Source organism: Lontra canadensis, unplaced genomic scaffold (genome assembly GCF_010015895.1).
Source record: "Lontra canadensis isolate GAN:19392208 unplaced genomic scaffold, GSC_riverotter_1.0 scaffold30, whole genome shotgun sequence".
NCBI lineage: Eukaryota > Metazoa > Chordata > Mammalia > Carnivora > Mustelidae > Lontra > Lontra canadensis.
This window is the reverse complement of record NW_022631024.1, coordinates 1261901-1286837: the sequence shown is the minus strand read 5'-3', so window position 1 is coordinate 1286837 and position 24937 is coordinate 1261901. Positions and strand designations below refer to the sequence as shown.

The following is a 24937-nucleotide window of genomic DNA, read 5'->3' as shown; positions in this document are numbered from 1 at the left end:
AAGCACGCGAAAACGAGGTTCTGCCGGGGAGAGGCTCAAAGCACTCTGGGAAATGTAGTCCAGTTCGCTTCGCAGAAGATTCGCGGTGGGCTCCGGGGTTCCGGGAAGAGGCTGAGCCGGTTTGAAAAGAGGTAGGTTCGTTGAGTCCCGCGGCTCGGGGTTGAACTCCGGAGCAAATGGAGGGCTTTTCAGCCCTGACGTCGCCCCCGGCTTTCCGAGAGGCTTCCGTCTTCTTGGAGCGGAGGGCCATGAGGCCATGGAAACCCTCGCTCTGGACCCGGGAGTGCTACTCTGGAGCTGCGGACGGAGTGCTGTTCTCCTCCGCTGTCGGGAAGTTTAACCAGGGCCTTCCTCTGAGCTGGGTGAATTTTTGGTGGATTTGGGCAGTGGCGGCAGATTAAGCTCGAAGAGCCCTCTAGCGCCGAAATAAAATAAAGATCCGGGGAGGAGCCACGGCCTGCTGTTGTCTGTCTTCAGCCCGGTCTTTGTATCTGACTCTGAGAGAGAGGATGCCTGTGAGGGCGTCAGGTAAAGGGCACACCCCCAACTCTGCGTGGCCCTGTGTTCTGCTGGGGGCTGGGGCTGCGGAGATGAACAAGACCAGGGCTTTGCCCTCGTATCGGGGGTGGAGACGCTTAAAATATTGGTGTTCCTCGAGCTGGGCAGAGCCCCCTCCCCAAACCTCTGCAAGGACAGTTACGGTAATAATAGCTATTATTTATTGGGCGTTTATTAAATGCCAGATTATGTTCCAGGAACTTACAGTGCCTTACCTCGTTCAGTCTATACGACAGAGTACAGAACAGGAGGAGACTAAAGTCTAGTGAAAGATGAAACTGAGTGTCCAAGATAAGTGGCATGTGGGATTAGAATCTGTCCTCTGCCCTTTCGCCTCTTGACCGAGCACGTTTGCCCTTTACTCTGTACTGCCTCCCAGTGGCGAGCTTTACACAATTTGCAGAAAAGGGACGAAAATGTAAGAAAATGTACAGCAGAGCTTTTCTCTTTTACATATTCTTTCCTTCCTTACTCTCCCTTGGAATTTTGGCTTCCTCTACCATTTGTTTACATTGGATTTAAGATCGTTTCTGATTTATTTATTTTAGTTTTGTGGGTTTTTTTTTTTTTTAAGATTTTATTTTTAAGTAATTCTACACCCAACCTTGGGCTCAAACTCACAACCTGCAAATGAAGAGTCCCATGCTCCACCGAATGAGCCAGCCAGGTTCCCTAAGATACTATCTGAAACTATATAAAACAATATGAAATGTAATGTGCCAGTGTTGAGAACATCACCTGTTCTGTTCCAAGCTTCATGGAAGGATACATTTCTTCCTTTGTATACTTTGTAGTCTCTAGCTACGTCCTAGAAAGATCTAATAATAATTTGTACCCATACATACTTTAAAAAAAATATTTATTTATTTAAATAAAAGAGGGTGTGTGTATGTACCCACGAGCCAGGGGAGGGGACTGGATCCCACGACTTGGGGATCATGACTTGGGGATCATGACCTGAGCCAAAGGCAGGTACCCAACTGATTGAGCCACCCAGGCACCCTCCACAGCGCCCCCCCCCCCTTTTTTTTTTTTCTGAGTAGGTTCCATGCCCAGTGTGGGGCTTGAACTCATGACCCTGAGATCAGGAGTCTGATGCACTATTGACTGAGCCAGCCTGGCACCCCTATAGCTGTACGTACTTTAAAGGAGCTTTCATTTACATCATTCTCATTTAATCCTCACCACTTAGACCTGTGTGTAAGTTTTATAGGAGGCTGACATTTATAACAGAAGAGCTTCAACTTCATTTATAAAATAGAGGTAATTTTGCCAACAGCACAGGGTCCCTGTGTTCAAATAAAAATGTAAAGAATAGGAATGGAAAAGTGTAGCGCAGTGCTCAAGAAAAGTTCATTTCACTTTATTTGGGTGTCTCAGTTTATTCACCAACACATGTACTCTGCTGGGTGTTAAGGAGAATATTAAGATGATGCCATTAATCGGTGTTAAACTCACTTGGTGAGTTTCATCATCTTAAAAAAAAAAATTGGTTCTTGTTAGCGTAAGCATTATCTTTGGCTTTCAGCCTCAGGATTGTTCTTTTGAGCCTCTTTGTCTATTTGTTCTCTCTCTGTTACTTGCTTTTCTCTGCCTGCCCTTCACAAGTCAGCTAAGAGATCTCCTCCAGGAAGTCTTCCATGTCCCTGTCTACCCCACACACCACCCAGACTGGATTGGGTGCCTGTGTGATGCCATTGCATTGTCCTCCATCTGAGTCCTTATTAGAGTGTGTTGCAATTTTCTGTTTACATGTTTGTTTTCCCCACAGGCTGTGACTATGCCTTTTAACTCTGGAGCAGGAGCACAAGAAGTGTTTGTTTAATGAATGACCTTTCCATTTAGGACCTGTTTAGACCCTGAGGATAACTCTGTGAATTGGTGAGTTATAGGGAGTTTTCATGAGATTTAGTAAGCTGATTTTAAGTATTCAGGAGTGACCACAGATCTGTCACAGTTCTCATGCAGAGTTGATCTAATTTATTGGCGTATGTACTCTCCCAGTAATTATACTGAATTAAGATGTGTTATTTTAACTTTATTCTTTGAGCTAGAATAATTCTTTGGATGTGATTGAAATATAAAATTGAATTGATTGTTGCCTAGAATTCTCTTTTTTATAGGTAGCTTGCTCTTTTTTTTCTTGAAGACTTTTTTTTTTAATTGAAGAGTTATGGATCTCCATCATGTAATAATCACTCATCTAATGACTTAGAAGTCTATGTGTGAACCCAAATGAGTCTTTTGTATCACCATTCCTTTAGCATGCATGCTGACAAATTGATCTTGTATTTGTAGCCAAGCTTTATCACCTTCCTCTTCTGCTGTTTCTAACAGCTGGTAGTTCTCTGGGTCTGGCCTTTAGTGTTGATCTCAGTATGCTGCGGCGAAAACCAACCCGCCTGGAGCTGAAGCTTGATGACATTGAGGAGTTTGAGAGCATTCGAAAGGACCTTGAGGTAAGAGTACAACTTTCAAATCCTTAAGGATATTTAAAACAATAACTTTAACTTTTGAAATCCAGACCCTTTTACCAACACCTTATTGAAACCTCTATGTGGTTGCTGGACAGGCATTTCAAACTTAATGTGTCAGTTTCCTGTGGCTTGCCGTAACAAATTACCACAAACTTGGTGGTTTAAAACAACAGAAATTTATTCCCTTACCATTCTGTAGGTCAGAAATCTGAAATCAGTATCACTGGTCCCAAATCAAGGTGTCAGCAGGACCACGTGCCCTCCAGAGACTGTAGAGAAGAATCTGTTCCTTGACTCTTTCAGCTTCTGGTGGCCACTGGCATTTCTGGACTTGTGGCCACATCTTTCCAATCTCTGCATCCTGGATCACATTGCTTTCTCCTGTTGTGTCTGTGAAATCTCCCATTGTCTTCTTTTACAAGGATACATGGAATGGTATTTAGGGCCCACCCACATAATCCTGGCTAATGTCTCCCATCTCAAGATCCTTATCCCATCTGCAAAGATCCTTTTCCATATAAGGCAATGTTCAGAGGTTCAGGAATTAGGTCCTGAGAGCTTTGGAAGTCACTACTCAGTCTCCTGCACTTAACATGTTAAAATAAAAGACCTCCTGATTTCTTCCTCAAGCTAGTTTCAGGTGTTCCCTGTGTCAGTATCTCTGCAGCTGCTTGAGCCAGAAACCTGGGAGTCACTCTTGAGTTCTTCCTTTTCCTTACCATTTGGATTCACCCCATGTAGCTCCACGGTTACTACCTTAGTGGAAGTAACTGTCACCTCTCTCTCTGAAATTTCAGTTGCATTCTCAGTGGTCTTCCTGCTTCCATTTTTATCTTGTTAATCCATTCTACATCTGGTTTTTAGAACGAGCCTTACAAATTTTCAGATCATGTCATTCCCCTGCTTAAAACTCAGTGGTTTCCTGCACTTAGAATAAAATTTCAACTGCTTATTGTGGCCTACAAAATTTTGTATGTTCTGGCTCCTCAGGTTTCAACTCCTGCCATTCTTTGCCTTGGCCTCTGTACCCCAAGCATGTTGGCTTTCTTTCATTTCCTTGAACACACCAAGCTGTTCATCACTCTTGGCCTTTGTACATGTTACTTTCCTCTTCCTGTCTTCACGTCTGTTTAAATATCATTTCTTCAGTCTAAGAGGCTGCTTCTGACCCTATTCAGATTAGGGGTGTCATTCCCATCCATGCTGTTCCTCCTTAGGCTTTCTCAAAGCACTTTATTTTTATTGTATTTTTTTTTTAAGTAATATGTATGTCCAACGTGGGGTTTGAACTCACAACTCCAAGCTCAAGAGTCACATGCTCTACCAACTGAGCTAGCCAGCTGACCCAAAGCATTTTATCCTTTTATTTTTATAGCATTTATTATAATTTATAATGATTTGTTTATTGTAGCATTTATTTACATTAGGAAACCTGATTGTAGAAATCACGTTTGTCTTCACTGTTGAATCCCAGCATTGGGGAAGGAGCTCGTCCCTGCATCCTGGTAGAAGCTCAATATGTATTCTTCTTTAAAAGATTTATTTATTTATTTATTTATTTGAGAGGGATACAGAAAGAGTATAAGTGGGGGGTAGGGCAGAGGGAGAGGAAGGGAGAGAATCAGACTCCCTGCTGAGTGCAGAGCCCAATGTGGGGCTCCATCCCAGGACCCTGAGATCATGACCTGAGCTGAAGGAGAGGCTTAACTGACTGAGCCACCCAGGTGCCCCATCAATATGTATTTGTTTTGGTTTTTTTAAAAAGATTTATTTGACAGACCATGAGAAAAGGAAGACAAACGGGGGGAAGAGGGAGAAGCAGGCTTCTTGCCGAGCAGAGAGCCTGATGTGGGGCTCGAACCTGAGCTGAAGGCAGATGCTTAATGACTGAACCACCCAGGTGCCCCTCAATGTGTATTTTTAAGTGTAGCTTATCCCCTAGTATTAAATGATGTCCATTAATAAGACTTAAACTCTTCAATGGCTCTGAGAATAAAGTCTAGATACCTTAGGATGGCATATAAGGTTGTTTGTGGTCTAGTCCTTTATCTAACTTTATCTTTACCTTAACTTTATCTTTACGTTATCTTCCACTGTCAGGTTATCTTCAACTTAAATCTTGGTGCGTCTGCACCCTTGGTTGCCTTCCCCTGCAGTGTCCTTTCACTACAATTTAATCTTTAGCTGTAATGAGTCTCATAAAGTGTTGGAATGCTGAACTTTGATTTTGCAGAATCAGCTCACTTTTGAGTTAGTCTGTCTACTAAAGGCAATTATCTAGTGCGTTTGACCTGTTTTTTTTTTTTTTTTTTTAAGATTTTATTTATTCATTTGACACAGAGATCACAAGTAGGCAGAGAGGCAGGCAGAGAGAGAGGGGGAAGCAGAATCCTCGCTGAGCAGAGAGCCTGATGTGGGGCTCGGTCCCAGGACCCTGGGATCATGACCCGAGCCGAAGGGAGAGACTTAACCCACTGAGCCACCCAGGTGCCCCTGACCTGTTTTAGAGCAACTTAGGGATAGATTTGCCCATGACTAAAATGAAATTACACCGATAGAAACTGGTATTTCATTTGTTACTGAAATTAGTTTAATTACATTTTGATGACTGGATTCTGAAAGTCAGCACTTGTTCATGGTGGGAAGCCTTTTAAATGATTTCATACCATTGGGACGTTCTCAGTTTCTCATGGCTTATAAAATGATAATATCCTTTGCCTTTTAACCTGTTTTCACTGAGCTATTTGTAATGTTACTTATTGGTAGTGTAGACTCAGTAGAGAGTAACTCAGAAAGGTCATTTTATACACACACACATATATAAAGTAATACTTGACTTAGTATGATACTATGATTGGCATTTAATGCTGAGTTCATTAGTAAGTTCTGAAGAATGGGGGCGATTCCAGTGGTTAGAGGAGTCAAGCCATTCTTCTAAGGAACGCTAGATAAAATATTTGTTCACTTTCTCAGAGAACATTATTATGTAATACCCTCTTTTTAGTCAGGTCGTAGTGGTTATGGGATAAGGGTTAATCTGTCCTTGAAAATGATCAAACTGAGGGCTACCTGGCTGGCTCAGTTGGTGGATTGTGCAAACTCTTGATATTGAGGTTGTGAGTTCAAGCCCCAAGTCGGGTGGAGAGATGACTTAAAAACAAGATCTTAAAAAAAAAAAGATCAAACTCAGATACTGACTTGGTGAATTCTGCAGTCACTTGTGACTTAAGAGCCAAACACTTTATTTTTTTTAAGATTTAATTAATTAATCTGTGAGAGAGTATGTGAGCAGGGGGAGGAGCAGAAGGAAGGAGAAAGAATCAGCCCAAAGTCTGAGCTCCTGGAGCCCCACGTGGGGCAGGATCTCACGACCCCGAGATCATGACCTGAGCTGAAATTGAGAGTCAGATACTCAACCGACTGTGCCACCCAGGCGCCCCAAGAGCCAAACTTTTTACCTGAAAACAAAACAAAAACCTCAGAATTCAGGTGTTTTGATAAGACAGCACAGAATCTTGTATTCCTGTGTTACATTTAATTTCATGGTGTCAATGAAGCTCTTAATTTCCGGTGGTTATTGCTTTACCAGTCACTTAATCTTTCCATCTGTTCTCTTGAGTAATACCTTTACTGAGACACCCTTTCCTGGGTGCCTGGCTGGTGCATTCGGTAGAGCATCCAACTCTTGATCTCAGGGTTGTAGGTTCAAGCCCCCTGTTGGGTGTAGAGATTACTTAAAAATAAAATCTTAAAAAAAAAAAACAAACAAAACCCTTCTCTCCCCCGTCTGCCAACTTATTTATCTTTTTTTTTTTCTAGTTTTATTGCGAAATAACGGATATACGCTACTGTGGAAGTTTAAGGCGTAGCCATGATGGTGTAATTTACATATATTGTGAAATGATGACCACAGGAGCTTCAGCTAACATCCATTCTTCTCCTATATTATTTGTTTTTCTAATTGCAGTTCCCGGCTCTGAAGCTCCACCATGACACACCCAATTCTTTACCTCTTCTTTGTATCTTCTCACAGTATGGACGTTCCTCTGTCATACCATGATCACCCTATGTTGTCATTGTCTGTTTACTTATTTCCCTGTTAGACTGTGACATCCGGGAGGGTAGGGGTTTTATCTTTTCTCACTACGTCCCTGTATCCCCGCTTGTCCTATTATCCATTTAAACCTAGGATTTCACCTTATTGTTCTGTAGGCCGTAACGCTAGCCTTCACCCTATGCCTAGTGCCTGGCAGGTGCCAAATAAAGGTTTGCTAATGGAGAGAATGTTGCCTTAATCTTAAGATTTTTATACCTCCAGACCCGAAAGAAACAAAAGGAAGAAGTGGACGTCGTAGGAATCAGTGATGGAGAAGGCGCCATTGGGCTCAGCAGTGACCCCAAGAGCAGGGAACAAATGATTAATGATCGAATTGGTTATAAACCCCAACCCAAACCCAACAATCGTTCATCTCAATTTGGAAGTTTCGAATTTTAGAGGCGGATTATCTTGCATGCCAGAGCCCTGGAATGGAGTAGAATGATGGCAGAAGTACAAACAAGATTTAGAGAACTGAGTGCTTGCAGTCAAGTAGAATATTTTACCTCCTGCAGAGAAATACTTCTGCATGAGATTACTGATGCTTAACTTTTGCTCGAAGTGGAAATTGAAACTCTAGTTTGTCTCCGGAAAATCTGACTCTATAAAACTTGTCTCATTTTTGTTTTTTAAAATAAATATATTTTTGGAAAAGTGTGCGACGCCCTTAATGAAGCATAATCCTAGCACTGTTAACCCTCAGACTTTAAAAGGTAATTGCTATGAGAGGTAACATCACTCTTCCCACCTTTATTGAGACACTTGAAACACGGAACACTTGCATTTGATCCCTGTCACTGACTTTCTTCCAGCTCATCTGTTCAGCAAGTATTTATTGAGTGCCTGTTATATGCCAGATACTATTCTAGGCACTTAGTAACATCAGTGAACAAAATCAAAGATCCCTGCCCTTGTGGAGATTAGATTCTAGTGATTTTGTGTAAATGTAATCAAGCTGTGGTTTCCAGAATCTGTTTACAGAATGGCTTCGTAGCTAGTCTGAGTGTAATTTCGGGGGAGGGGACGGACAGTGGAGGGACACAATAATAGGAATGCTCCTAAAAGGAATTACCGTCATTCCAGTTTTCCTTCCTTTTCCAACTGGCCTAAAAATTTTTCCCACTGAGGAGCCAATCGAGAGGATGATTTAGAATCAGGTCCAGGGCACTGGGCTCACTCAGTTGGAGGAGCATGAGACTCGTGTTCTCGGGGTCATGACTGCAAAGCCCACTTTGGGTGTAGAGATTACTAAAAAAAAGTAAAGTTAAAAAAATCATGTTCTGTTGTTTTTACCATTTAATTCAACTATAGGGAACTGCCAGCTGTGGTAGAAGGAACCTCTAGAATCATCAGTTCTAAAGAGACCCTTAGCAAGATTTTATCCCATCTTTCCAGGGATAGGTTAAGGCTGGGTATTCAGAATGTGGAGGAGGGGTGCCTGGATGGCTCAGTTGGTTAAGTGTCTGACTTCAGCTAGGTCATGATCTCGGAGTCCTGGGGAGTCTGCTTCTCCTCCCTCTGCCCCTCTCTGTGCTCATGTGCTCTCTTCTTCTCTCTTTGAAGATGGATAAAATCCTTAAAAAAATAAAAAATGTGAGAGAGGCAGGGAAAGGAGAATATATAGCTTCTCTTCTTCCTCCAACTATTCTAACAAAATCTTTATTCTTCCAGTCTGATCAAGGACCTTTAATTTTGTTATTTTACAGTCTTGAAGACACATCAAGTCAGGCTCTAGATAGGAAAACTGAGTAATATCACCTTGAAGCCCACAAAGGCCAGTATGGAAGGGCAAAAAAAAAACCACAAAAAACAAACAAAAAAACGGGAGAAACAAGCCTCTGCCTTAAGCTCTCCCTGGCTTCCCAGCACATAGGCACAGAAGCATGAGAACATTGTGCCTCCTTTCACTTGGCCAACATTCAGAAGGCTCTGTATGGAGGCACCACACTGAGTGCTGTCTGCTGATTGTCTCAGTCTTTAACTCCTATGAGATGCTCAGCTAATTAAGGGATAGAGCTGAGACTTGAACCCAAGCATACTGATCTCTGAACCCAAATTTCTAAACTTTATTGCTACACTGCTTTCCCAGTCTCCGTCCACCCCCCCAGCTGGGTCTAGAAAGTGGGGTCCACAGAGGTGGAGGGAGAGGATGCTATTTCAGTTCTCAGGAAATTTTATCTATATTACTATTTTAACTACAAAGAATGAGACATTCGCCACATTAGATAAGGGCTTACTTGTTTGTTGCCCTTATCTCCTACCTATGACAGCTATAAATCCTTACAGACACAACTGAAATTACGTGCATGGGTTCTCTTATTCCTCAGGTCATAGGGTGCATGTATAGAAGATCGTCAAGTGCTTGTGAAGAGGTATTGAACTCACCCAGAAGAGCTTACCTTTAGTTTCCTGAAAGCTGGAGTAAAAATAATCAAAAAGTTACTATGGTTTGGTTGCCTGTTAAGTGCTAGGTGCTTTATATATATTGCTCCTAAGTTGAAAATGGTGCTATTATTGCATTTTTATAAATGAGAACACTAAGGTTTAGGGATTATTAAAATCACTTGCCCAAGGTTACACTTCTAAGCGGGGAAGCCAGAATTCGAACCTGGACATGTTTGACTCCAAAGTCCCTGCTCATCATACTACACTATGGAGGAGAATAGGAATGGTACTGGATGGTAAGATGCCTTCTGGGGGCCAGCAGGAGGAGCAAATAACACCAGCATTCTGGCATTACTGAAAGGACGGACAGGGCCAATGCTCATCTTGAGGCTTGGCAGTGGAGATCCTTAGAGGCCCAATTTAGGGCCTCTTTCCTGACAGCATAACCACAGAAGGGATTATATGATATGATGGGTTAGCTTGTAAATTCAGGAATCCTTGGTATACTGAGAGATTTGCCGCTTCATGAAGACCCTTGACTCCTGTGCGAAAGTTCATGTAGATCTGGCAGTACTAACTTAACATTAAAAAAAAAAATTGTCTCTCTTTTTTTAAAGTTTTTATTTATTTAACAGAAAGAACAAGTGGGGCGGGGGACAGCAGAGGGAGAGGGAGAAGCAGGCTCTCTGCTGAGCAGATAGCCAGATGCGGGGCTCAATCCAGGATCATGACCTGAGCTGAAGGCAGGTACTTAGACTGAGCCACCCAGGGCCCCCTAGCATATCATTTTTATTTATTCATTTATTTTTGGTGCAAAAAGGTGGTTTTATTAAAGCATGGGGACAGGACCTGTGGGCAGGAATTTTCTGCTTATCATTTTTATTTTTATCTTTTTTAAAGATTTATTTATTTGAAAGAGAAAAAGAGTGAGCAGAGGGAGAGGGAGAGACAATCTTCAAGTAGACTCCCCACTGAACACAGAGCCCCACACCTGGGTTTGATCCATGACCCCTCAGATCATGACCTGAGCTGAAACGAAAAGTCAGACACTCAACCGAGCCACCCAGGTGCCCCAAGCTTGTCATTTTAAGTAGAGTAAGAGGAGAGTGAGATGAAAACATAAAGGGATCTTGTCACTTAAAAGACTGACATCTTAAAAATTGATGGTTGGGGTGCCTGGTTGGCTCAATCATTAAGTATCTGCCTTCATGGGATTGAGCCCTACATGGGGCTTCCTGCTCAGCAGAAAGCCTGCTTCTCCCTCTTCCTCTGCTGCTCCCCCTGCTTGTGTTCTCTCTCTTGCTCACTGTCTCTCTCAAATAAATAAATAAGATCTTTAAAAAAAAAATGATGGTAATGTCCAATGAAGAGACCACTTATTCTGCTATCACTAGGTAGAAAGACATGCGTAGAATCACAAAATCAAAATATTTATTTTGTTCTGTTACATATGACACTGTTAAAATATTCCTACTACAGCAATACTGCTCTCCAGGAGCTTACAATCTAAAATGGTCAACATGAATTGTAGACTCAGTGATTAAGGCATTATATCAAATGCAGACTTTTTATCTTTAGATGTATCTTCTGAAAGAAGCAGCTGGAGAGAGCAGGATCAAAATGAAATGACATGAACATGTAACCCCTGCCCCCTCCCCTTCCAGGTCCTTATAAGAAACCCCTTGTGGCTAGAACCCAAGCCCAGAGCCTCACAGTCTGAAATAGAATTCCAGACAGCCCTACCATAGAAGTAGTGAAGAAACCTTAATTTCTAATTCCCTGGTGGACACAGAGGATTCCCCATTTGTGGGCAATGAGGGGCCGAGTGTTCCTCCAACAGAGACTGGAGATAGCAGTTAAGATTCTGTGACTCTGCGGATGGAACCAGTAGGTAGCCCTTTACCAGCCTTTAGCAATTCCAACAGGACAATTTCTCCCTGAAGGGTACGTCAGGTCTCTACTAAGTTTCACAACTTCTGGTTGGTATCTATCTCCACTGCCTCAGGAGGGCTAGGGAGATTTCATAAACTAGACACATGGGATTAAACTGAAAGAAAAGGAAAGGAAAGAATAAGGGGCCAAAGAAATGGGGATACAGGCTTCTAAGACATGTGAACAGCGAAGGAGGAAAAGATTTTGGATCTTTTGGATCTTGGTTCTTTTGGATCCAAAAGAACAAAGAAGTCAGGCACTAAATTCCAAATCAACAGGGATACAAAAATGAAAGTCAATGAGATTATCACAATCCAAGAGCTGAAGAAAGATGGAATTTAAGCTTTAAATTTTTTCTCCTTCATAACTTCTTCCTTTGGCAACGTAATCTAAGAACTGCTGGAATTCAGGTTTTTTGTGACACTCTGTCATAAACACTGAAAACCTATCCCAGACTGATGTTTCTCCATTGAGTTTCAAATTCACAGCATTTTGTCTTAACTGGCCTTGATTTTTCTTACCTTACTGATAAGGTCCTGTTTCTGAAAGGGTATTTTATAGCAGCTCAGGCCAAGATTTCTAGAGTGCAAGCACCAGGGTCACTATTCCATTGAGTCTTCTTTTATTTCACATGTTTTTTTTATTCCTTGGCTTCTGAGATAATAACTGGGACTTTACACCTTCATGTTGGACTCTGTCACTACCCGTCATGCACCGAGCTCATGCGAAGTAGCAGCCCCTCGAGGGGTTGGAATGAGAGAAAAGCACAAAACTCTAAATGTTGGTTCTCAGATTTTACCCCTGATCTGGGTAAGCTCGTAACCTTCTCTTGGTTTAAAGCCACGGAAGTACACATTCCTTGCTCTCCAATATTTAACTGGCACCCACAGAGAACGTACAAACTCCAAAACCACAACAGAGGCCAACAGAATAGTTGTGTGTTGTGTCCTCTGCCCTGAGGCACGATTGGAGTCTAGCACCGAGGAGGGCAGGATTAACAGACTAACACGGGAAGAGTCACTTCACACAGGTTGTCTGGACTGGGGACCAGACTGTAGTGTAAACTCAAAACAGAACAGAATAAAAATCCAGTATGGTTCTTCATTGAGAAAAAGAGGTTTGGCCACATGTGATCTATCGAAACCCCCAAGAGTAACAAAGACAGTCACAGAGAGGACGAGGATCTGCTTGGTATGGACATGGATGCTGGGCCCTGAGGAAAATCTGGTCATCAGCAGACCATACCCTAAACCTCTCCAAAGGGAGGGCTGGGCTTCTGCCCTTCTGACCCATGACTGGCTGATTTTATACTGCAGATCAAAGGTCTTCCTCAATCTTCCAGCTACTTCCAAGAAACCACAGACCTTTAAAATTAAAGACTAGTGATTTCATACATACTGATAAAAGTTACTTTGGGCACAGGCCCTGGGCACACGTACACAAACCTAGAGCTGAATACTTTTGTGGAATGATTAAGTATTGACCAGCACGAGTGCTGGTATTTAGTACACGAGTGAAGCTTAGACATACCACCTACCAATCGTCAACTCAAATTCCTGTGCCCAGTACCAAGTAGCTCACCTCACCTGATGACACTTCTTTAGTTTAAAGCAGATCTCAAAGTGTGGTCCCCCGGCCATCAGCAGGAACATCACCTGGGAACTTGTTAGAAATGCCAATTTTGGGGCTCCGGGTTGAGGCCCAGAAACTAGTGTTGTAACACTTGTTTTTAACAAGCCCTCCATGTGATTCTGATGCAGGCTAAGGTTTAAAAACCACTGGTTTAGAGGACAACATGTGAATACAGTAACAAAAGAAAACAATTCACACTCTTTTGCTTCATTCAGCTACGATAATCCAAGGTACCAAAAGTAAAATATCAATGGTTTTATTTTTAAAATATCTATTTCTATTTTTCTCAAATTGATTGTCATCATTTCTTTTTTTGATTGACAAGTTCATTCTGATCAAAATGTTAAGTAGGAACACAATCTGATGAGTCAGCTACCCAAGAATGTACACACACTTTTGCAAGCTCCAGGCCCATATTTAGTCTCAAACGACCCTTCTGCAAATTACCAAGATTTCAGTACCACACATCACACCAAAAGGCACAATGTACTTCATACTCCTTGCATACAAAGACTGGGACTCACTTTTCAATGTTAAGTTTGGGTTCCGGGTTTAGTGGGACAAGAATTTCCCTCAGTTGCCATCAATCCTAGCTGAAGTGAATCTCTCTCCATCACTGGCCCAGGAAAAAACCCACCAAATTCACATTCTGTCTATTCTCCAAATAAAACAGGAGACTCGAAAGGAAGCAGGTGAGCAAGTCACTGAACAGAAAGCTACCTGGTTTGGACAAGAACATATAATTTGGATCTAGGATGATGGGGGAGGGAGGGCATCTCCTGAGGGAATCTCAGCTCATTAGGAAAAAAACAGGGAGGTTATCACTTGAGCTCAGAGACTGTAGGCTAAACTTCTCTTGAGAAGGGCTGTGTTGTGTGTGTGTGTGTGTGTGTGTGTGTGTGTGTGTGTGTGTGTGTAAGGAGATAAGGAGCGAGAAGGGAAGACTGGAGTAGGAATCCTGTCTTTCAGTCTTGAACTGCTTCCCACTGCAATCGATAAGGCCGCACCATGGAGTTTAACGTTAATGGCAATGCTCTGTGATGTCCACGACCACTGCCTTCTTCCAGCTGAAGAGGAAGTACCCAGTGCCGGCCCCGGCTGCTACCGCAATGCAGAGGTAGCCATTGTAGGTCATGAAGATGAGCATGAGGAAGTAGCTGATGACCACTTGGATGATATGCAGCACTGTTTGCAGGAGGTGAGGAAAGCTCAGCATCTGTTGCCTGGAGAGTAAACAGGGACACAACCATCAGGGACCCTTAGGAGTGCTCCGGCAGCTCTGCAGATCGGAGAAAGGGGGAGCAGCTGTGGTCAGGAGCTCAGCTTGAACCAGACTCCTTCACAGCCATCCCAGCGACTCATGGCTACTTGTGTGTTACGTATGTTGTTGACGGTCCCTGGAAATGAAACATGATGGGGCTGCCTGGATAATAAGTATTGGCCAGATATGCTTCAATATCAGCAGAAGGAACCCCCTGTGGGAGGAGAGGAGAGGAGAGGAGAGGAAGGAGGACTAATCTCCTAACTCACCTCTTCCTTGGCTTCTAAAAGGAAAGCCCTAAACCCTCCCCTACTTATTTGAACATGTTCAGGATTTCCACCTTGGCAACATTCATATTCTAAAGAATGGAAAGAGAACTGAGGGCTGGGGGGTACAAAACAAAGTACTTAACCAGGGGTCAGGAAGCTTGGCTAGCCCCTCGCCGCTCGCTAGTTCTGTCACCTCCAGTAAGTCACACGTTTGGGCCTCAAGAAGCTCATGAGTTACAAGGGGAATAAATAACACTGTGGTTACTTGAAAGCAGCACACTGGTCCATAGGATTCCTTGAACTACAATTCAGTTTAAGACCTACACTTCTATTAAAACTCAAGAATCCCAAAAAGTGGGTGGCTGGGTGATGGACATTGGGCAGAGTATGTGCTATGGTGAGTGCTGTGAATTGTGTAAGACTGATGATTCACAGACCTGTACCCCTGAAGCAAATAATACATTATATGTTAATTTTTTAAAAAAATCCCAAAAGGCATCTGCCAATCTAATTTTCCAAACGATTCCAATAGTTTGGAAAACTAGCAGTCATCCAAATGCTTTCGTTGACAGAATACAGACATCTGTACATCTTATACTGTAAACTAAATGAAAATAGAGCTGGGTGATGCAATTTTTTATAGAAAAGAACCAATTGGATTCTGCCATTCTTCTATACCCTGACCTGAATTTCTTTTAATGTGCATATTATTATTTTGATAATTTTTTTTCCTTTTTTAATTTGGGCAAATATTTTAAAATATAAACTCCTTACCTTCTTCCACAGTGACCAAGCTTACAATTCAGAACAAATGTTCGAGCTCAGGAGGGTTCCTATCATTCCTCCTTCGGCCTGCTTAGGATTCACAACCCAAGCCTCCAGAGATGGTTTTCACCAAGATCATGCAGAATCACTACTAACTCAACAAGAGGGCTATTACCAATAAACAGCTGCTTTGGTGCTTAACTCATCCAGCCCTCCAGAACTTCCGTCTGGATCTGTTCAGTCTTCTTACCCAACAGTTTTGTGTGTCTCCATGAGGATGGTTCCATTTGGTCCTGGGACGGGCATGGAATTATAGCGGATGCTGACTTGTGACTTGCGCAGCAGGCTCTCTCGGGCGATCTTGAGTCCTTCATAGAACATGGCTAGTAAAAACACTGCCACGAAAGCTCCAGCCATTTCTAAGTGGGGAAGGAAAAGATGGTAGTATGGTCATATATGCGAAGTCACTAGTCGGTTTGCTGTCCATGCTAGAGAGACAACACAGAAGAGGGCTACTCTCAATTTCCGAATACATTATATTGCTACATTTCTACTTGCACAGACAGACAGAGAGACAGACAGAAGAGTGAAGATGGTGCTAGTGAAAACCATTGTCTCCACTGGAGAACATATTCATTTTCTGATTATAACACAAAAAATCATCTGAACAATAATCACCTTCAGGTCTGGCTACCTGGTGTCATAAACTGGCTTGTTATGACACAATGTAGAATATGCAAAAGGGGAATAAAACATCACTTTAAAGTGTTGACTATTTCCTTGAACAAAGGGGAAAAAAAAAGGGAGAGAAAAATCAGGAAACAATTATAGAGAACACACAGATGGTTGGGGGCTGGGGGTGTGTGGGTGAAACAGGTGATGGGATTAAGGAGGTCACTTGTGATGAGCACTGGGTAACGTATGGAATTGTTAAATCACTACACTGTACACCTGAAACCAATACAACACTGTTAGCTAACTAGAATTAAAATAAAATAAAAAAAAATAAAGTACTATTTTTTTTTTTAAAGATTTTATTTATTTATTTGACAGACAGAGATTACAGATAGGCAGAGAGGCAGGCAGAGAGAGACAGAGGGGGAAGCAGACTCCCTGTAAGCAGAGAGCCTGATGTGGGGCTCAATCCCAGGACCCTGAGATCATGACCTGAGCTGAAGGCAGAGGCTTAACCCACTGGGCCATCCAGGTGCCCCTAAAGTACTATTTCTTGAACAGACATTTCAGTTCTTTTTTTTTAAAGATTTATTTATTTTTATTTGAGAGAGAGAAAGAGCACGAGCAGGAGAGGGGAATAGCCGGGGGAAGGAGAGAGAATCTTCAAGCCGACTCCATGCTGAGCGCAAAGCCCAACAGTGCTCAATCCTAGAACTCTGAGATCATGATCTGAGCCAAAATCAAGAGTTGGACGCTTAACTGACTGCACCACTCAGGTGCCTTCAGACATTTCAGTTCTAAGTCTTTCACACTGTGAAGTGTTGGTAATCCTACAAATATATGCAAACTGCTGATTTAACACACTACAAGAACTATATGCCCCCCTCTTTCCCCAAATTGATTTTGTGGCTCCAAAGTAGACCTGATCCTTAAAACAATCCAACTGACAATGGAGCTTGTGCAATTTGAACTTAAGGCATGCTCACTCATCATTACAGACACACAAAAATGGGTATCGGTTATCCCAAAAGTAGGTCTGACGGGAAGATGAGCCATGCCAAGAATCAGGAAAAGAGGTAGACCAGTATGGTATGCTAGAAAGAGCACTGGAGAGGGCAGATCTAGAAAGTCTAGGTCCCTGTCCAACCTCTGACACAGCAACGCTCTATGATTTAGGGCTAATCATTTCAGTATTTGAGTCTTAATTTCTCTGTAAAATGGAAGGATTGTACTTGATCAACAGTTTTCCACCCAGGGTTATTTTGTGGTCTGTTTGCCCAAAATGCTTCTCATGTCATTTTAACTTGACTAAAGTCTTATGTCCAGGATCAATAACTTACCAAATAAGGAAGCACTCAAAAAAAGGATGAAAGGAAATGGATTGTGAAAAGACTCCTATCTGGTATCTAAATTATTTTCCAGAAACTCTAAAACACACACATGTTATTCTTATTTATTTATTTATTTATTTATTATTTTTTTAAGTAGGTTCCATACCCAGCATGGAGCCCAAGGCAGGACTTGAACCCACAACCCTGAGATCAAGACCCGAATTGAGATCAAGGGTTAGATGCTTAACTGACTGAGCCACCCAGGCCCCCCATAACATATACATGTTATTTAAGAGAGGTTTACTGTAGAATTGTAAGAGAGGTTTACTGTAGCACTGTGTATCCTTACCTTCTGGGTGGGTAAGAGGAAGATGATTACATATCATAACCATAACTATTCAGTACTTACGGGAGGAAGAGGTGCCAGGTTTCCTGATTCTTTGTCACTGTCTCTTATGTGAGTGTCCCCTCTGAACACCACCTGATGAGGGCAGCTTACTCACCTCCAGCTGTATTGATGACCAAACCAGAAAACAAAAGCTCCACATTCTTGAAGCCGAAGTAGAAGGTCATATGCTGCCGGTAAACCATAACAAGTTAGTCAGAGAGGACTGAAGATTCTACATGAGAATTTCACATAAAGAAGCTGAAAGCATTTCAAAGGGTCAGATTGGGATAATAAGAGACATTCATTGAAGTAGGAGGCTTTCTCCTTTATCTCAACATTCCTACAGCAGACATGCTCCACAAGTACTCTCCCTTGCTTCCTCCCCAAACCCAACCTTTTCTCTCTCTCTTTTTGATTTTCATTCCAGTATAGCCAACATGAGTGTTATGTAAGTTTCAGGTGCACAATCTAGTGACTCGACAATTCTATACATTCCAGTGCTCATCGTGGTAAGTGTACTATCTTTTCTATAAAAAGCATGTAAACCAGAACTTAATTCAGAAAAGGGTCAATTCTGAAAGGAAGGAATACAGCAGAGGCCTAGAAATCCTGATTCTGGTGTGACTCTGAAATTAACCCGCTGCATGATTTTGGGCAAATCACTTGTCTTCTTTGAGTCTATCTGTGCTTTTCCTCACGGGTAAACTGACCTTTAAAGATAATAACCTGCCAGTCCTGAAACTCAATTATTTCTATTATCCCAGTGGGTGTAAAAGGGCAGCCTCTCCTGTGGCACTCACCATCATCATGTCGCCCATTCCCCCGCCATGGGAGTGGGAGTGGGAGGCTGAAGTGGTTGGGTGATGATGGTGAGAAGGTACTGTTGTAGTGTTGTGAGCCATGTGGCTTATCTCTTTATGGTGGGAATGGTCCAGGTTTCCAGGAAAAGTTGAGTCAGCAGAAGATTCTTTTAAGAAAAAGAATTATGTATAATAAGTTCACAGTATACAACCTTAATGCTTTTTGAAAAAGATAAGTAAGCTCTATGCCCAACATGGGGCTTGAACTCATGACCCTGAGATCAAGAGTCACATGTTCTACCAATTGAGCCAGGCAGGTACCTCTACAATTTTGATTCATGATAATTATTGGTTTATGTGGGATTTCATCCAGCAGGGATTACCTTCGGAGACAGTGGCACAAGGGATTTGCACCTAGGGTTTCAGAGACATAAACCTTATTCTGCAGAGTCGTTCCTTTAACAAATGTGGTCAATGTTCAAATATAAATCTAAGATAAGGAGAAGAAAAGTCATTTCTTTGGGCTGCAGGAAACAGATAATTTGTAATAGAGGATAAATTGATGCCATTAATGAAATTTAACTGCTCGAAGGCTTTCTAATCGCAAATGTCAAGAGCTAAAAAGCAAGTGCTTCAAATAATTCACCTAACTGGATGGCCTGTGTTCAATCAAGATATTAAGAATACATTTTCACATACAGGACAACCAACCTTTGGCTAATTTAAACTTGAAGGAAAGGTCTATTACTGCCCTGGGCAAGCAGTGTGCTCAGAAGATAAAATTTCAACCCCAGCTCAGCATTAGAGCTAAGAACACTGAAAACAAGGTATAAATTGAATGTTCTCTATTAAATTAAGTCCAGATAACTGCATATTCAGCCTTATGTCTTTACTATCACATCAGTGCTTTGTTGCAAAGTCCATCTGGGACAAAAATGAAGCAGCAAAAATGCCTGTAGCTGGTGTGGGGGTGGGGAGTGGAAAGTTGAGGAGGGTGGAAAGGCAGGTGTTGGTGGATTCTCTTTATGTGTGCCTTGACTTTAGTTTGTGGAGGTAAGAGGGCTTTAGAAATTCCCAGTAGTGGGGGATGCCTGGGTGGCTCAGTTGGTTAAGCTTCTGACTCTTGATCGCAGCTCAGGTTTTGATCTCAGGGTTGTGAGTTCAAGCCCTGAGTTGGGCTCCATGCTGGGTGTAGAGTCTACTTAAAGAAACTCTTAAAAAAAAAAAAAAAAAAAAAGGTGATGAAGAAGAAAAAGAAGAGAAAAAAGAAATTCCAAGTAGGTATTCATGTTCATAAGCTGAGTGTGCCTCTCATTCCAACAAAAAGTATTTTAAGCTCCTACTATGTGCCAAACTCTTGAGTTAAAAGCTAATAATTCTGTAAGATAAACAAGGTGACTCATGGAGAGAAAAACAAGAAAGTAAACAGAGCAATTTCATGGTGTGATTCGTGTGATGAAAGAAACAAACAAGGTAATATGGCAACATTACTAAGAGGTGGAGAAGAGGCATACCTTAGACAGTAAATCTATATAGATCCAGGGAGTCATATGTAACTTAAAAGCACAATTATTCAGCCATCTATCTCCCCCTCTTCAATCTCCCATCTCATGATTCTATGAAAGCAAGCTTAAGAAACAGGCTTGCATTTCTAGTAAAGGACAAGGCAAAGCATCAGAAGGGAGAATCAAAGTTCAACTGTGAATGTAAATAACTTTCATGGCAGATACTATATTACTTCGTAATTACAGAGCTTGACAATCTGGTATTATTAATACCATGGACATAAAGGACATATATAATAGCCTCTTTGTCCATAAAGTTTTTACAGCAAAGAATAAAAAACAACACACAAAAATAATCAACACGACAGCACCCATAAAATTTCAATGATGGGAAAAATGGTCAGGGGGCTGCAGTTTTCAGTTAAAGAATTGGGGTAGAATGGAGAGATCCCTGGTATCCGAGTGATGATAGATTACAGTTTTTGAGCTAGGCAAGTGCAGCAAAGTAAGAATAAAAAGACTTTTGCCAGCCAGGAAGACAGAATACATCCTCATGAGGACACTCAAGTAGAAGTCACAATTTGTCCTCTTCCAATAAGGTTTGGAAAGTGGTTATGGCAAAAGAAAACCATAAAGGATAACTTCATTTCACATTATCAACCTGAATCCTGGCCATCAATTCAGTGATTATTTGCAGTGTCTTCTGGTGTAAAAGACTGAGGGAGATACAGAGATGAACCAGACATACAGTCTTTCCCCAAGGAGCCTCAAGGCTAAAACCTAAAAGGGGGACTGAACAATTATCATTTTTCATTTTGGGCATAAGAAGACATGTATAGGGGCGCCTGGGTGGCTCAGTGGGTTAGGCCTCTGCCTTCGGTTCAGGTGATGATCCCAGGGTCCTGGGATCGAGCCCCATATCGGGCTCTCTGCTCAGCAGGGGGCCTGCTTCCTCCTCTCTCTGCCTGCCTCTCTGCCTACTTGTGATCTCTGTCAAATAAATAAATAAAATCTTAAAAAAAAAAAAAAGAAGACATGTATAGGTCAGTTTGTTTGTTTTTATTTATCTATTTGAAAGAGACAGAGACAGAGAGAGTGAGCATGAGCAGGAGGTGCCGTAGAGGGAGAAGCAGACTCCCTGCTGAGCAGGGAGCCCAACATGGGCCCTGACCCCAGGACTCAGATCATGACCTGAGCCAAAGGCTGATGCTTAACCGACTGAGCCACCTAGGAGCTCCTAAAGGTCAGTTTAAAAAGCAAGATCTTAGCACCACAAACTACTTAAGATTTGTACCCTAGAGTATCCTTGATTTATTTTCACATATTCTTCCCATCAACAGTTTTTAAGACCCACAGTTTCCTAATGGTTCAGGTACTTCATTACCAGTCAGAGACACCTGCTAAATGAAGACATGTAATCAAATCTCTTCACACAAATCACTGGGCCCAATAATTCATTTGTATAAATCTTTAGAACACCTTTCAAAGTATGCACCTGTTTTGAAGTGTCATCTTTGTAGGATAAATTTCACATTCAAATATACTAGGAAATAGAGGAGGAATAGAATCTACTTCCTTTCATTGTGAGTGGACAATGGATTTCTTGTAATGGAATCCTAGGCAAGGCTTGCTCAATAGTATACAAATAGGAGGGTACAAATCTGGAAGATTAATGTGCAAACATATACCATAGGCACAAACTCAAACTAATTCTGGTAAGCCCTTCAGCTTACTAAAAGCCTGCTCCAGGGAAGATGCCAAACTCAAATGATATATATAGATATCTAGATATCTAGATATCTATATCTATATGTATGACTTATTATTAAAGCATAAAAATAAAAGCAATTATATTCTTTTCTCTTCCTACTTGACTTTCCATTGATGTGCCCTATATATTTGGATAAAGGATCCTCTATAGTAATCAAACACTCCTAACTCATTCTCTCTCTCTAAAAGAAAAATTCTACTTACAGGAGGTATTGTGGCAGTTGGTTAGTGTTAGTCTGGTTTCTTCGACAGCTTTAATCTAAGAAGATCCAAGAAAAGCTTCTTCCAGAATAAAAATGGGTATTGAAGTGAGAATAAATCAAAAACAGCAACACAGCAATACCATTTGCTGTTTCCATTTGTAATCTGAAAAAAGTGGTTTGATCACCAGCTGTGTTCTTTTGTCTTTGCTTTATTCAAGCTTCTCTAGACTCCACAGCCAACTTTAACCACTTGCTGCTGTCCAAGAACTGTCTTCTCTAACGTAGCTCCACGTCACTGTCTCTCAGAATTGGGGTCAAGGTCTATAAGGTAGCTGTTCTGTGCCTTTTTATGGAATCAAGTTTCCTGATTTGTAAACCAACTGCAATTAATGGAACTTGTGGATGGGTTAGTAATGATGAGTGACAGGTGGAACCTCAGCAAAATTTTTATATTTACCAATTCACTCGATTTCTGCTTTTAGAACAAACTACGTGAATATGTTAATTCCAGGCTAACCTTCCTGTTCTTGTTAAAACCTCCACCATTCACTTCTCTTCTTCTCCTTAGCCTTCTACTACTTCATTGGATTTACCAATTATTTATAAAGAAGCATATTAACAACAACAACAAAAATCTGAATATATCACTCAAGGATAAAACGGAAAAGCAATAAAAAAAAAAAAAATCTCGGTGTGCCTGGGTGGCTCAGTGGGTTAAAGCCTCTGCCTTTGGCTCAGGTCGTGATCCCGGGGTCCTGGGATGGAGCCCCGCGTCGGGCTCTCTGCTCGGCGGGGAGCCTGCTTCCTCTTCTCTCTCTCTGCCTGCCTCTCTGCCTACTTGTGACCTCTGTCTGTCAAATAAATAAATAAATAAATAAATAAATAAATAAATAAATCTATCTTAAAAAAAAAAAAAATCTCAGGATTCCTGACTTTCAATCTACAATAAAATCCTCCCCCAGTATTTAGTTACCAAGCTGAGTTTAGAGCTAGGTGGAAAAATTAGAAACACAGTATTTTCATTTACGTTTTTAAAAAGATTTTATTTATTTGTCAGAGAGACAGAGAGAGTACAGGCGGGCAGAATGGCAGGCAGAGGGAGAAGCAGACTCCCTACTGAGCAGGGAGCCGATGTGAGATTCCAACCCAAGATGCTGGGATTATGACCTGAGCCAAAGGCAGACGCTTAACCAACTGAGCCACCCAGGCATCCCTTTCATTTACATTTTTGCCAGTTCAGGAAAACTCATTTTCTCTAACAGAATTTAAGAGAGATCCATACAGGCGAAGCATCTTTGTACTGAAGAATGGAGTAAGAAGCTCAATGACATCTACATCTGTAGAGGACACTTTTGACATGCTCTGGTTGTACAACTCCCTCCCTGGAGTGGAGCTGCCCTCCCTGAGTGCAAGTCCCTCACCCTCTCTGGAGCTAGTAGATCATGGAGGTTGCTGGGAGCATGAAGGAGATAAAAGGCTTAGGAAGCATCTAGCAGAGTCCTGATAAATGGCAGTGTTATCACTGTGTGTACTATGAGGGGATAAAAGACCTTACTTAAGGAAACTCCAATGAATAAACCTTGTGGGAGAAGACATAATCAAAATATTAGCTGTTTGCTTCTCTCTCACAAAGTCTTCTAGCCAAGACAACTGTTCAAGGCCCTTCCCACTTATCCTGTTTCCTGCGACCACAAAAGTGGCTATCGACACTCACATGGATAGTTCAGAACAGCTCTAGGTCATAAGAGCTCCTTCTTCTGGTGTAGGAAATTCCCCGGAAATATGTCAAGGGTGTTTCTATGGAACTCAGTTCACATAGAATAGCTAAGAAGTTGAGTTCTCAGGAAGGCTTATGCTCTTCGGTTTCTCGGGAATATTCCCCTCATCTTCAGTTGGCTACTTAAGTTGGCTATAGGCCAACTTGTTTCTCTTGCCCTGAAGACTATTAGATCTGGAAAACTAGATGGCACAGTCCACACTGCACACCATAAGCTTTGCATTTCATTTTGTCTCCCCTTTTCCCCCACTTCGTAAGTATGGTGCAGCATTTATACACATAGTTTCCAACACTTTCCTATATTCAAGGGTCTAATTCCTTCTCCGTCTGCTTCTGAGGACCATCAAAAAAGAAGTTTCCTCTATTCCTGTCCACCTCCTACCTCCCAACAAGGGCACAATGAAAAGCTTAACGAGAGGACCGGATTGTTTGGAAAGTCTAGCATCTTTAGCAAAATAAACATGAATTTATGAACGGAAGTTAGGAAATGGGCAAGAAGGTTGAATGCTCAGGCCCATCCTGAGTCTTAGCACACTGACCTTGCTTTTAATAGATTTATTCTAAACTTCCAATTCTTTTTTATTTCTCTGGTACTGCACAATGATGGGTAAGAAATGGTAATCCACAGGGACTATGGAGATTAGACCCGAGACAAAAAGACTACACTGAAGCGGTCAGACATCCCTGTTCTCCAGCACAGACAGATAAAATCTGGAGTCTCACACAATTCTTTTGGAGACTACCTACAGAGTTTCCGGATAAGGAAGATTAGGAAGAAAGTTTTTCTTCTGACAACGATTAAGGTCAGGTTCTTTTTAGATTTGTAGAACCATTAAACAAAAACAAATCTGGTTGCTCGTCTGCTCTCTGCAGTCATTATTTTTATTGGTTACTTATAAGCTTTAGACAGGCACAGATAGGGAAAATTCAAGGTCACGGACACTATACTACCATAAACAGGGATTTATGCTTATGGACTCTGTTCTCATGATCAAGCAACCAGTTCAACTGGACTAATCCTGCCTTTTGATGACCTGCGCAGGGTCAGCAGATATTCTGAGAAATAGCTCTGGCCTTGTTTCAAGTGCCCCCGTAGGTGAACTTTAAAATTCT

At 41.8% G+C, this 24937-nt stretch overlaps 2 protein-coding genes across 6 annotated transcripts in view; one reads left to right on the top strand and one right to left on the bottom strand.

The window, feature by feature from the left end:
- Positions 1–5: 5 nt before the first annotated feature.
- CDC26 (cell division cycle 26) lies at positions 6–8021 on the top strand. Of its 3 annotated transcripts, none has more exons than XM_032865641.1 (4): positions 6–131; positions 2330–2439; positions 2924–3017; positions 7354–8021. In XM_032865641.1, the coding sequence occupies exons 2-4, from the start codon at positions 2387–2389 to the stop codon at positions 7528–7530; spliced, it is 324 nt and encodes a 107-aa protein (XP_032721532.1). In that variant the 5' UTR covers positions 6–131; positions 2330–2386; the 3' UTR covers positions 7531–8021. The 3 variants fall into 3 exon arrangements, with proteins under 3 accessions (XP_032721532.1, XP_032721533.1, XP_032721534.1); XM_032865642.1 differs by lacking the exon at positions 6–131 and adding an exon at positions 888–976; XM_032865643.1 differs by lacking the exon at positions 6–131 and having other exon boundaries at positions 2334–2439; positions 2896–3017.
- Positions 8022–10925: 2904 nt separating this feature from the next.
- The window catches only part of SLC31A1 (solute carrier family 31 member 1), a 39655-nt gene continuing 25643 nt past the window's right edge, over positions 10926–24937 (bottom strand). Inside the window, exons 3-7 of one of the 3 annotated variants that reach the window (XM_032865640.1) lie at positions 22049–22103; positions 18570–18736; positions 17885–17957; positions 15626–15794; positions 14102–14303 (exon numbers count right to left, since the gene is read on the bottom strand). In XM_032865640.1, the coding sequence (XP_032721531.1) occupies positions 14102–14303; positions 15626–15794; positions 17885–17957; positions 18570–18671 (546 nt within the window). In that variant the 5' untranslated portion in view covers positions 18672–18736; positions 22049–22103. Of the gene's footprint in view, positions 14304–15625; positions 15795–17884; positions 17958–18569; positions 18737–22048; positions 22104–24937 lie in introns of all 3 variants that reach the window. The other 2 variants (XM_032865638.1, XM_032865639.1) reach the window with 2 other exon arrangements.

Bases quoted from the DNA above. Each gene is read 5' to 3' on its own strand.
- CDC26 (XM_032865641.1), top strand. From the start codon at position 2,387: ATGACCTTTCCATTTAGGACCTGTTTAGACCCTGAGGATAACTCTGTG. The intron at 2,440-2,923 runs GTGAGTTATAGG...TCTGGCCTTTAG, and splicing joins GAGGATAACTCTGTGAATTG to TGTTGATCTCAGTATGCTGC. The intron at 3,018-7,353 runs GTAAGAGTACAA...TTATACCTCCAG, and splicing joins GCATTCGAAAGGACCTTGAG to ACCCGAAAGAAACAAAAGGA.